Genomic DNA, 12,118 nt, shown 5'->3' on the forward strand with positions numbered 1-12,118 from the left:
ATCTTTGCCTAAGAATCTATTAAATAGAGCTGCTTTAATATGACAGATATGGCCTCAATGAGAGGTTTTTACCTACCTCCAGTAGCAAAGACGTCAATTCCAGCCTTTTTACAGACGGCAATGGTACCTGCGACGGTAGTACCACCGTTGAGGTTTTTGCTCAATACATGAGCAAAATCTCGTAGAGAGGTTTTCACAGGTTTGCTCTTGTCAGTATCTCCAAGAAACTCAAGATCATTTCTGGAGAGTCCAACTTTAACTGATCCGTTGATAATGGCAATTGTTGCGGGAATTGCTCCCTAAAATTTAGAAATCTTTATTGGTATTTTCCTTTTGGTAACAATTATTATTTTTTCTTTGTCTACATATACAGGTTGTCTCATATTTTACGTGCCACAATTATCTCCAAACGCTTTAGAAACAGAACGGTCTTACATAAGAGTTGTAAAATGAAGGAATAAGTTCAGACGGAGTGTAATTTTAATCATACGGGATGGCTCAAAATATTGCCATGGCATTCAATTTTTTTAATTTAAATGGAACTCCCATTTTTTTTTCGTTGTTTTGTTTAATTTTAGCCTGGGCAGGCACTGGAAGCACTCTAACATGTGATATATCATCCTAATACGAAAGCAAAGCTGAATTGAATAATATAAAAACTCAAGATTGCGCTCATATGGAAAAACAAACTTGCGTGCGATTTTAAAGATACCAGAAAAGGAAAAAAATGTCTTTCTGGGTGAAACGTATGCACGATCAATATAAGACCCATATCATTCCATTAAACTGAAAAACAGAACGTCGAAAATTTAAAAATTTTTCCAAAAAAAGCCGAGGGGAGGGCGGTACCATTTAATTGCCACTTTTCAAACTTTGAGCGGCGAAGTTTTTGTACTTAGACACAACACAAAATTCTTGATAATCTCTTGAGGAACTGCCTCTCATTCCTCCTCCATCTAAATCTTGTAACTCTTCGACTCATTCATTTACTCGATTTATATAAAGCCATTTCATTCTGTTTCAGAACTTCATCATTTATAATTAATAATTAAACTTTTGGGTTTTTTGAAATGCCTGAAAGACGAAACATAATTTTGTAGATCTTTTTTCATAGTGAATCCCTCACCCCTCGAGCTCCCTTAAATTCGCAGCTTTTCTCCCTTTTTGCTAAATCTGGAAACATCGCATATTATTTCCTATCGCGTATCGCTTTTCGACCGATGAGCTGTACATTTACAAAAGGCAGGTTGTAAATTTTTTGCATGTTTGTACTGATATCACTTCGTAGATGATTCAATCGAATGTTAACGCGGCGACAAGCAAGACGTTCGTACAGCGAGCTCCACTTAATTGAAATAATCGGGATTTTTCTTGTTTTAAAGAATTGTGAGGTGCACCATTAGTATAACTACGTCTATATGAGTAAAAGTGGGTAACGTGATGAACTTTTCCCTCCGTTCGTGGTGAAAGTGGAAATTATGGTGCTTGGGGGTATATTCATCCCTCAAAGCTAAATATATTCTATTTATCCTCCACCGGTGCGCTCTTATGTTAAACAGCCCCTTTAAGCCGCCGCTTAACATGGGAAATTGCTATAATGATATAAGGACTAAGGTCTTGCAAGGAAGGGGGTAACTTTAAGTGAAGAGAGACGACATTGGATGGACCCTCCCACAAGATGGGGCGAAAGGAGTAAAATATTGGGGTACGTTGGGTCTCTGATTTAAATTAAAAGTTCTCATTAATGTTTTATGCTTTTTACAAGAAAGATTTGGCAGGTCAAGCACAAAGACGTAATTAGAAATCTGGATAAAAGCCGGTATTAATTATTAATTTTGACTTTTTTTAGAACTAACTTTGGGCTTAGCCAAAGAATAATTTCGCAATTCTAACTGTTCCGATTTTTTATTTCTTCTGGAACTAATATTTATTCTTTTTTGTATTTCAGATCTCAATGGCGTGCGCCTCCAGTACAAAGCAGATTTAATTCGAAACATTAGCTGCTTCGAAGACCTTTTTCTTAGATTTTCATTAATTAATATAATTTCTTTTATGTTTCAGGTCTCAACGGTGTGCGCCTCTGGTTCAAAGGGGAATTAATTCGAAACTTTAGCTGTTTCGAAGACCTTTTTCTTAGATTTTCATTAATTAATATAATTTCCTTTATGTTTCAGGTCTCAACGATGTGCGCCTCTGATTCAAAGGGGAATTAATTCGAAACTTTAGCTGTTTCGAAGACCTTTTTCTTAGATTTTCATTAATTAATACAATTTCTTTTATGTTTCAGGTCTCAACGGTGTGCGCCTCTGGTTCAAAGGGGAATTAATTCGAAACTTTAGCTGTTTCGAAGACCTTTTTCTTAGATTTTCATTAATTAATATAATTTCCTTTATGTTTCAGGTCTCAACGGTGTGCGCCTCTGGTTCAAAGGGGAATTAATTCGAAACTTTAGCTGTTTCGAAGACCTTTTTCTTAGATTTTCAGGAATTAATATAATTTCCTTTATGTTTCAGGTCTCAACGGTGTGCGCCTCTGGTTCAAAGGGGAATTAATTCGAAACTTTAGCTGTTTCGAAGACCTTTTTCTTAGATTTTCATTAATTAATATAATTTCCTTTATGTTTCAGGTCTCAACGGTGTGCGCCTCTGGTTCAAAGGGGAATTAATTCGAAACTTTAGCTGTTTCGAAGACCTTTTTCTTAGATTTTCATTAATTCATATAATTTCTTTTATGTTTCAGGTCTCAACGGTGTGCGCCTCTGGTTCAAAGGGGAATTAATTCGAAACTTTAGCTGTTTCGAAGACCTTTTTCTTAGATTTTCAGGAATTAATATAATTTCTTTTATGTTTCAGGTCTCAACGGTGTGCGCCTCTGGTTCAAAGGGGAATTAATTCGAAACTTTAGCTGTTTCGAAGACCTTTTTCTTAGATTTTCAGGAATTAATATAATTTCTTTTATGTTTCAGGTCTCAACGGTGTGCGCCTCTGGTTCAAAGGGGAATTAATTCGAAACTTTAGCTGTTTCGAAGACCTTTTTCTTAGATTTTCATTAATTAATATAATTTCCTTTATGTTTCAGGTCTCAACGGTGTGCGCCTCTGGTTCAAAGGGGAATTAATTCGAAACTTTAGCTGTTTCGAAGACCTTTTTCTTAGATTTTCAGGAATTAATATAATTTCCTTTATGTTTCAGGTCTCAACGGTGTGCGCCTCTGGTTCAAAGGGGAATTAATTCGAAACTTTAGCTGTTTCGAAGACCTTTTTCTTAGATTTTCATTAATTAATATAATTTCCTTTATGTTTCAGGTCTCAACGGTGTGCGCCTCTGGTTCAAAGGGGAATTAATTCGAAACTTTAGCTGTTTCGAAGACCTTTTTCTTAGATTTTCATTAATTCATATAATTTCTTTTATGTTTCAGGTCTCAACGGTGTGCGCCTCTGGTTCAAAGGGGAATTAATTCGAAACTTTAGCTGTTTCGAAGACCTTTTTCTTAGATTTTCATTAATTAATATAATTTCCTTTATGTTTCAGGTCTCAACGATGTGCGCCTCTGATTCAAAGGGGAATTAATTCGAAACTTTAGCTGTTTCGAAGACCTTTTTCTTAGATTTTCATTAATTAATACAATTTCTTTTATGTTTCAGGTCTCAACGGTGTGCGCCTCTGGTTCAAAGGGGAATTAATTCGAAACTTTAGCTGTTTCGAAGACCTTTTTCTTAGATTTTCATTAATTAATATAATTTCCTTTATGTTTCAGGTCTCAACGGTGTGCGCCTCTGGTTCAAAGGGGAATTAATTCGAAACTTTAGCTGTTTCGAAGACCTTTTTCTTAGATTTTCAGGAATTAATATAATTTCCTTTATGTTTCAGGTCTCAACGGTGTGCGCCTCTGGTTCAAAGGGGAATTAATTCGAAACTTTAGCTGTTTCGAAGACCTTTTTCTTAGATTTTCAGGAATTAATATAATTTCCTTTATGTTTCAGGTCTCAACGGTGTGCGCCTCTGGTTCAAAGGGGAATTAATTCGAAACTTTAGCTGTTTCGAAGACCTTTTTCTTAGATTTTCATTAATTAATATAATTTCCTTTATGTTTCAGGTCTCAACGGTGTGCGCCTCTGGTTCAAAGGGGAATTAATTCGAAACTTTAGCTGTTTCGAAGACCTTTTTCTTAGATTTTCATTAATTCATATAATTTCTTTTATGTTTCAGGTCTCAACGGTGTGCGCCTCTGGTTCAAAGGGGAATTAATTCGAAACTTTAGCTGTTTCGAAGACCTTTTTCTTAGATTTTCAGGAATTAATATAATTTCTTTTATGTTTCAGGTCTCAACGGTGTGCGCCTCTGGTTCAAAGGGGAATTAATTCGAAACTTTAGCTGTTTCGAAGACCTTTTTCTTAGATTTTCAGGAATTAATATAATTTCTTTTATGTTTCAGGTCTCAACGGTGTGCGCCTCTGATTCAAAGGGGAATTAATTCGAAACTTTAGCTGTTTCGAAGACCTTTTTCTTAGATTTTCATTAATTAATATAATTTCCTTTATGTTTCAGGTCTCAACGATGTGCGCCTCTGATTCAAAGGGGAATTAATTCGAAACTTTAGCTGTTTCGAAGACCTTTTTCTTAGATTTTCATTAATTAATATAATTTCCTTTATGTTTCAGGTCTCAACGGTGTGCGCCTCTGGTTCAAAGGGGAATTAATTCGAAACTTTAGCTGTTTCGAAGACCTTTTTCTTAGATTTTCATTAATTAATATAATTTCCTTTATGTTTCAGGTCTCAACGATGTGCGCCTCTGATTCAAAGGGGAATTAATTCGAAACTTTAGCTGTTTCGAAGACCTTTTTCTTAGATTTTCATTAATTAATACAATTTCTTTTATGTTTCAGGTCTCAACGGTGTGCGCCTCTGGTTCAAAGGGGAATTAATTCGAAACTTTAGCTGTTTCGAAGACCTTTTTCTTAGATTTTCATTAATTCATATAATTTCTTTTATGTTTCAGGTCTCAACGGTGTGCGCCTCTGGTTCAAAGGGGAATTAATTCGAAACTTTAGCTGTTTCGAAGACCTTTTTCTTAGATTTTCATTAATTCATATAATTTCTTTTATGTTTCAGGTCTCAACGGTGTGCGCCTCTGGTTCAAAGGGGAATTAATTCGAAACTTTAGCTGTTTCGAAGACCTTTTTCTTAGATTTTCATTAATTAATATAATTTCTTTTATGTTTCAGGTCTCAACGGTGTGCGCCTCTGGTTCAAAGGGGAATTAATTCGAAACTTTAGCTGTTTCGAAGACCTTTTTCTTAGATTTTCATTAATTCATATAATTTCTTTTATGTTTCAGGTCTCAATGGTGTGCGCCTCTGGTTCAAAGGGGAATTAATTCGAAACTTTAGCTGTTTCGAAGACCTTTTTCTTAGATTTTCATTAATTAATATAATTTCCTTTATGTTTCAGGTCTCAACGGTGTGCGCCTCTGGTTCAAAGGGGAATTAATTCGAAACTTTAGCTGTTTCGAAGACCTTTTTCTTAGATTTTCATTAATTAATATAATTTCCTTTATGTTTCAGGTCTCAACGATGTGCGCCTCTGATTCAAAGGGGAATTAATTCGAAACTTTAGCTGTTTCGAAGGCCTTTTTCTTAGATTTTCATTAATTAATACAATTTCTTTTATGTTTCAGGTCTCAACGGTGTGCGCCTCTGGTTCAAAGGGGAATTAATTCGAAACTTTAGCTGTTTCGAAGACCTTTTTCTTAGATTTTCATTAATTAATATAATTTCTTTTATGTTTCAGGTCTCAACGGTGTGCGCCTCTGGTTCAAAGGGGAATTAATTCGAAACTTTAGCTGTTTCGAAGACCTTTTTCTTAGATTTTCATTAATTAATACAATTTCTTTTATGTTTCAGGTCTCAACGGTGTGCGCCTCTGGTTCAAAGGGGAATTAATTCGAAACTTTAGCTGTTTCGAAGACCTTTTTCTTAGATTTTCATTAATTAATATAATTTCCTTTATGTTTCAGGTCTCAACGATGTGCGCCTCTGATTCAAAGGGGAATTAATTCGAAACTTTAGCTGTTTCGAAGACCTTTTTCTTAGATTTTCATTAATTAATACAATTTCTTTTATGTTTCAGGTCTCAACGGTGTGCGCCTCTGATTCAAAGGGGAATTAATTCGAAACTTTAGCTGTTTCGAAGACCTTTTTCTTAGATTTTCATTAATTAATACAATTTCTTTTATGTTTCAGGTCTCAACGGTGTGCGCCTCTGGTTCAAAGGGGAATTAATTCGAAACTTTAGCTGTTTCGAAGACCTTTTTCTTAGATTTTCATTAATTAATACAATTTCTTTTATGTTTCAGGTCTCAACGGTGTGCGCCTCTGATTCAAAGGGGAATTAATTCGAAACTTTAGCTGTTTCGAAGACCTTTTTCTTAGATTTTCATTAATTAATACAATTTCTTTTATGTTTCAGGTCTCAACGGTGTGCGCCTCTGGTTCAAAGGGGAATTAATTCGAAACTTTAGCTGTTTCGAAGACCTTTTTCCTAGATTTTCATTAATTAATACAATTTCTTTTATGTTTCAGGTCTCAACGGTGTGCGCCTCTGGTTCAAAGGGGAATTAATTCGAAACTTTAGCTGTTTCGAAGACCTTTTTCTTAGATTTTCATTAATTAATATAATTTCTTTTATGTTTCAGGTCTCAACGGTGTGCGCCTCTGGTTCAAAGGGGAATTAATTCGAAACTTTAGCTGTTTCGAAGACCTTTTTCTTAGATTTTCATTAATTCATATAATTTCTTTTATGTTTCAGGTCTCAACGGTGTGCGCCTCTGGTTCAAAGGGGAATTAATTCGAAACTTTAGCTGTTTCGAAGACCTTTTTCTTAGATTTTCATTAATTAATATAATTTCCTTTATGTTTCAGGTCTCAACGGTGTGCGCCTCTGGTTCAAAGGGGAATTAATTCGAAACTTTAGCTGTTTCGAAGACCTTTTTCCTAGATTTTCATTAATTAATACAATTTCTTTTATGTTTCAGGTCTCAACGGTGTGCGCCTCTGGTTCAAAGGGGAATTAATTCGAAACTTTAGCTGTTTCGAAGACCTTTTTCTTAGATTTTCATTAATTAATATAATTTCTTTTATGTTTCAGGTCTCAACGGTGTGCGCCTCTGGTTCAAAGGGGAATTAATTCGAAACTTTAGCTGTTTCGAAGACCTTTTTCTTAGATTTTCATTAATTCATATAATTTCTTTTATGTTTCAGGTCTCAACGGTGTGCGCCTCTGGTTCAAAGGGGAATTAATTCGAAACTTTAGCTGTTTCGAAGACCTTTTTCTTAGATTTTCATTAATTAATATAATTTCCTTTATGTTTCAGGTCTCAACGATGTGCGCCTCTGATTCAAAGGGGAATTAATTCGAAACTTTAGCTGTTTCGAAGACCTTTTTCTTAGATTTTCATTAATTAATACAATTTCTTTTATGTTTCAGGTCTCAACGGTGTGCGCCTCTGGTTCAAAGGGGAATTAATTCGAAACTTTAGCTGTTTCGAAGACCTTTTTCTTAGATTTTCATTAATTCATATAATTTCTTTTATGTTTCAGGTCTCAACGGTGTGCGCCTCTGGTTCAAAGGGGAATTAATTCGAAACTTTAGCTGTTTCGAAGACCTTTTTCTTAGATTTTCATTAATTAATATAATTTCCTTTATGTTTCAGGTCTCAACGATGTGCGCCTCTGATTCAAAGGGGAATTAATTCGAAACTTTAGCTGTTTCGAAGACCTTTTTCTTAGATTTTCATTAATTAATACAATTTCTTTTATGTTTCAGGTCTCAACGGTGTGCGCCTCTGGTTCAAAGGGGAATTAATTCGAAACTTTAGCTGTTTCGAAGACCTTTTTCTTAGATTTTCATTAATTCATATAATTTCTTTTATGTTTCAGGTCTCAACGGTGTGCGCCTCTGGTTCAAAGGGGAATTAATTCGAAACTTTAGCTGTTTCGAAGACCTTTTTCTTAGATTTTCATTAATTAATACAATTTCTTTTATGTTTCAGGTCTCAACGGTGTGCGCCTCTGGTTCAAAGGGGAATTAATTCGAAACTTTAGCTGTTTCGAAGACCTTTTTCTTAGATTTTCATTAATTCATATAATTTCTTTTATGTTTCAGGTCTCAACGATGTGCGCCTCTGGTTCAAAGGGGAATTAATTCGAAACTTTAGCTGTTTCGAAGACCTTTTTCTTAGATTTTCATTAATTAATACAATTTCTTTTATGTTTCAGGTCTCAACGGTGTGCGCCTCTGGTTCAAAGGGGAATTAATTCGAAACTTTAGCTGTTTCGAAGACCTTTTTCTTAGATTTTCATTAATTAATATAATTTCTTTTATGTTTCAGGTCTCAACGGTGTGCGCCTCTGGTTCAAAGGGGAATTAATTCGAAACTTTAGCTGTTTCGAAGACCTTTTTCTTAGATTTTCATTAATTAATATAATTTCTTTTATGTTTCAGGTCTCAACGGTGTGCGCCTCTGGTTCAAAGGGGAATTAATTCGAAACTTTAGCTGTTTCGAAGACCTTTTTCTTAGATTTTCATTAATTAATATAATTTCCTTTATGTTTCAGGTCTCAACGGTGTGCGCCTCTGGTTCAAAGGGGAATTAATTCGAAACTTTAGCTGTTTCGAAGACCTTTTTCCTAGATTTTCATTAATTAATACAATTTCTTTTATGTTTCAGGTCTCAACGGTGTGCGCCTCTGGTTCAAAGGGGAATTAATTCGAAACTTTAGCTGTTTCGAAGACCTTTTTCTTAGATTTTCATTAATTAATATAATTTCTTTTATGTTTCAGGTCTCAACGGTGTGCGCCTCTGGTTCAAAGGGGAATTAATTCGAAACTTTAGCTGTTTCGAAGACCTTTTTCTTAGATTTTCATTAATTCATATAATTTCTTTTATGTTTCAGGTCTCAACGGTGTGCGCCTCTGGTTCAAAGGGGAATTAATTCGAAACTTTAGCTGTTTCGAAGACCTTTTTCTTAGATTTTCATTAATTAATACAATTTCTTTTATGTTTCAGGTCTCAACGGTGTGCGCCTCTGGTTCAAAGGGGAATTAATTCGAAACTTTAGCTGTTTCGAAGACCTTTTTCTTAGATTTTCATTAATTCATATAATTTCTTTTATGTTTCAGGTCTCAACGGTGTGCGCCTCTGGTTCAAAGGGGAATTAATTCGAAACTTTAGCTGTTTCGAAGACCTTTTTCTTAGATTTTCATTAATTAATATAATTTCCTTTATGTTTCAGGTCTCAACGATGTGCGCCTCTGATTCAAAGGGGAATTAATTCGAAACTTTAGCTGTTTCGAAGACCTTTTTCTTAGATTTTCATTAATTAATACAATTTCTTTTATGTTTCAGGTCTCAACGGTGTGCGCCTCTGATTCAAAGGGGAATTAATTCGAAACTTTAGCTGTTTCGAAGACCTTTTTCTTAGATTTTCATTAATTAATACAATTTCTTTTATGTTTCAGGTCTCAACGGTGTGCGCCTCTGGTTCAAAGGGGAATTAATTCGAAACTTTAGCTGTTTCGAAGACCTTTTTCTTAGATTTTCATTAATTAATACAATTTCTTTTATGTTTCAGGTCTCAACGGTGTGCGCCTCTGATTCAAAGGGGAATTAATTCGAAACTTTAGCTGTTTCGAAGACCTTTTTCTTAGATTTTCATTAATTAATACAATTTCTTTTATGTTTCAGGTCTCAACGGTGTGCGCCTCTGGTTCAAAGGGGAATTAATTCGAAACTTTAGCTGTTTCGAAGACCTTTTTCTTAGATTTTCATTAATTAATATAATTTCCTTTATGTTTCAGGTCTCAACGATGTGCGCCTCTGATTCAAAGGGGAATTAATTCGAAACTTTAGCTGTTTCGAAGACCTTTTTCTTAGATTTTCATTAATTAATATAATTTCCTTTATGTTTCAGGTCTCAACGATGTGCGCCTCTGATTCAAAGGGGAATTAATTCGAAACTTTAGCTGTTTCGAAGACCTTTTTCTTAGATTTTCATTAATTAATACAATTTCTTTTATGTTTCAGGTCTCAACGGTGTGCGCCTCTGGTTCAAAGGGGAATTAATTCGAAACTTTAGCTGTTTCGAAGACCTTTTTCTTAGATTTTCATTAATTAATATAATTTCTTTTATGTTTCAGGTCTCAACGGTGTGCGCCTCTGGTTCAAAGGGGAATTAATTCGAAACTTTAGCTGTTTCGAAGACCTTTTTCTTAGATTTTCATTAATTAATATAATTTCTTTTAGGTTTCGAGTCTAAACTGTATACGCCTCTGCTTCAAAAGGGAACTAATTCGAAATTTTAGTTCTTTCGAAGACCTTTTTCTTTAATTTCCAGGAATTAATATAATTTCTTTTATGTTTCAGTTCTAAACTGAGTATGCCTTTGGTTTGTCGGAATTAATTCGATACCCTCGTTGTATTGAATTTTTTTTTCAATTTCTTGAGTAATTAATTTCTAATATTTTTGTTTCAAGTGTTAATTTTGTGCAAAGTTAATTTCTGCTGTTCTAGCGGGTACTTGAAAACATCTTTATGTGTGGCTGATGATTTGTATCGCCTTTCTAGCTGTTTCCACAAATTTTTAACGCATCGAGTACGTTAGTCAGAAACGGATTATTAATAATTATTACGAATTGTAGACAATGTAGTTTATTGACATTTCTCTGCAGATCAGGATTTAATGCTTATTGCTATTGTTCGTAGCAGAGCTAAATTTATTAGATCGCATATATTAGTCAACCCTCGAAGCTGTTACGTTTTTAAGGGACTGAGACGTGTCAAAGGTGTTAATGATTTTGTTTTACTCCTCCCGTCCTATTTGTCCTACTTGTCCTATTTGTCCTCCGAATGCCTGAGTATGAATACCTCAAGTAAGATCAGGTCACTTTAATGAGTATAGAGTAGGCAATTTTATGTCTTACGTTGTTATTTTATTGTTCTCATCATGTATTGTCCGATTCCAATTGAAAATCGGAGTCTAATGAATAATAATCATAAGATATAAGATAAGGAAAGTGACTTATCAAAATAAGACTATAATTAATTATATATTTGATTTACCCTGTTTACAAACAATTATATTGAATGGGGCGGGCGTCAGGTAATTGCCTTAAAAAATAGCTTACATTGATCGTTTCATTTTTAGTAAATTGAGAAAAATTTTAATACTGTTTCGTCGTCCATTTCTTCTGTTTCGTACCATTGGAAACTAGTAGTTGTTTCAACTTCCTCGAAAGTCTTTGAGTCTCTTGGTGTGGTAAGTAAATGATGGTTACCCTTGTACAACCTGAGTGATCAGTACAATTGTAGAAACTTGTTTGCCATAATTGAGATGATAAACAGGTACGTGCCTAATTTTAATTTCCATATTTGTGTATGCCACACTTAATGCAATTAATTTTGTTGGCACCTAACGAGCTTTTTTTCTATAACTGTTTTAGATCTTTAATGATTACGGGTTTTTAGTACCTTAACTTGAACAGTTTACTTAATTTTACTATGCAGCCTGAAAGTTTGCCCCTTTTTAAGTTCACAAAATGTACAGAAAATGTTTCCTGCGCATGTTGCATATTGCTTATTTGATGTTGCTTAATTTTCCTCGGTGAAATATTGTTTTCTCTTAACATTGTATCGTATTGCTGTAGCCATAATGCGATGCACATAAAATCTGATGCACCCTGTAAATCTAATTTCCTTTTTTTAAATGGAAACCACAAGCTGGACATAAAGGTATATCACTTACTTGGGACCGTACCGTATCCTCCACTTTCAAAGCACATTCTATGTTTCTCGGATATGGCATTCCATGGGTAATAATAGTAGATTCTAAAGCCAGGACAGGCTTAAGTTCATTTAAAGCAGCCCCTATCTCATCACTAATTTTCAATATACTGCTGTTGACGGAATAAAGTCGTGAACGTTGAATTTTTACTAGAGATTTCATTAATCCGATGAAATTCATATTAAAGCACTTAATCATAGCCATTTTTAAATTTTATGTATCGAAAATCGAAAGCGAGTTAATCTCACATCCCGTCGCGGACCGGACTAAACTAAAAC

At 34.4% G+C, this 12,118-nt stretch overlaps 1 protein-coding gene across 1 annotated transcript in view; it reads right to left on the reverse strand.

The window, feature by feature from the left end:
- LOC136416794 (uncharacterized) overlaps positions 1 to 12,093 on the reverse strand; it is a 111,441-nt gene extending 99,348 nt beyond the window's left edge. Inside the window, exons 1-2 of the mRNA XM_066402153.1 lie at positions 11,802 to 12,093; positions 77 to 299 (exon numbers count right to left, since the gene is read on the reverse strand). Coding sequence (XP_066258250.1) covers positions 77 to 299; positions 11,802 to 12,044 — 466 coding nt within the window. The 5' untranslated portion in view covers positions 12,045 to 12,093. The remainder of the gene's footprint in view (positions 1 to 76; positions 300 to 11,801) is intronic.
- Between the last annotated feature and the right edge of the window lie 25 nt (positions 12,094 to 12,118).

This window comes from Euwallacea similis, chromosome 2 (genome assembly GCF_039881205.1).
Source record: "Euwallacea similis isolate ESF13 chromosome 2, ESF131.1, whole genome shotgun sequence".
NCBI classification, from domain to species: Eukaryota; Metazoa; Arthropoda; class Insecta; order Coleoptera; family Curculionidae; genus Euwallacea; species Euwallacea similis.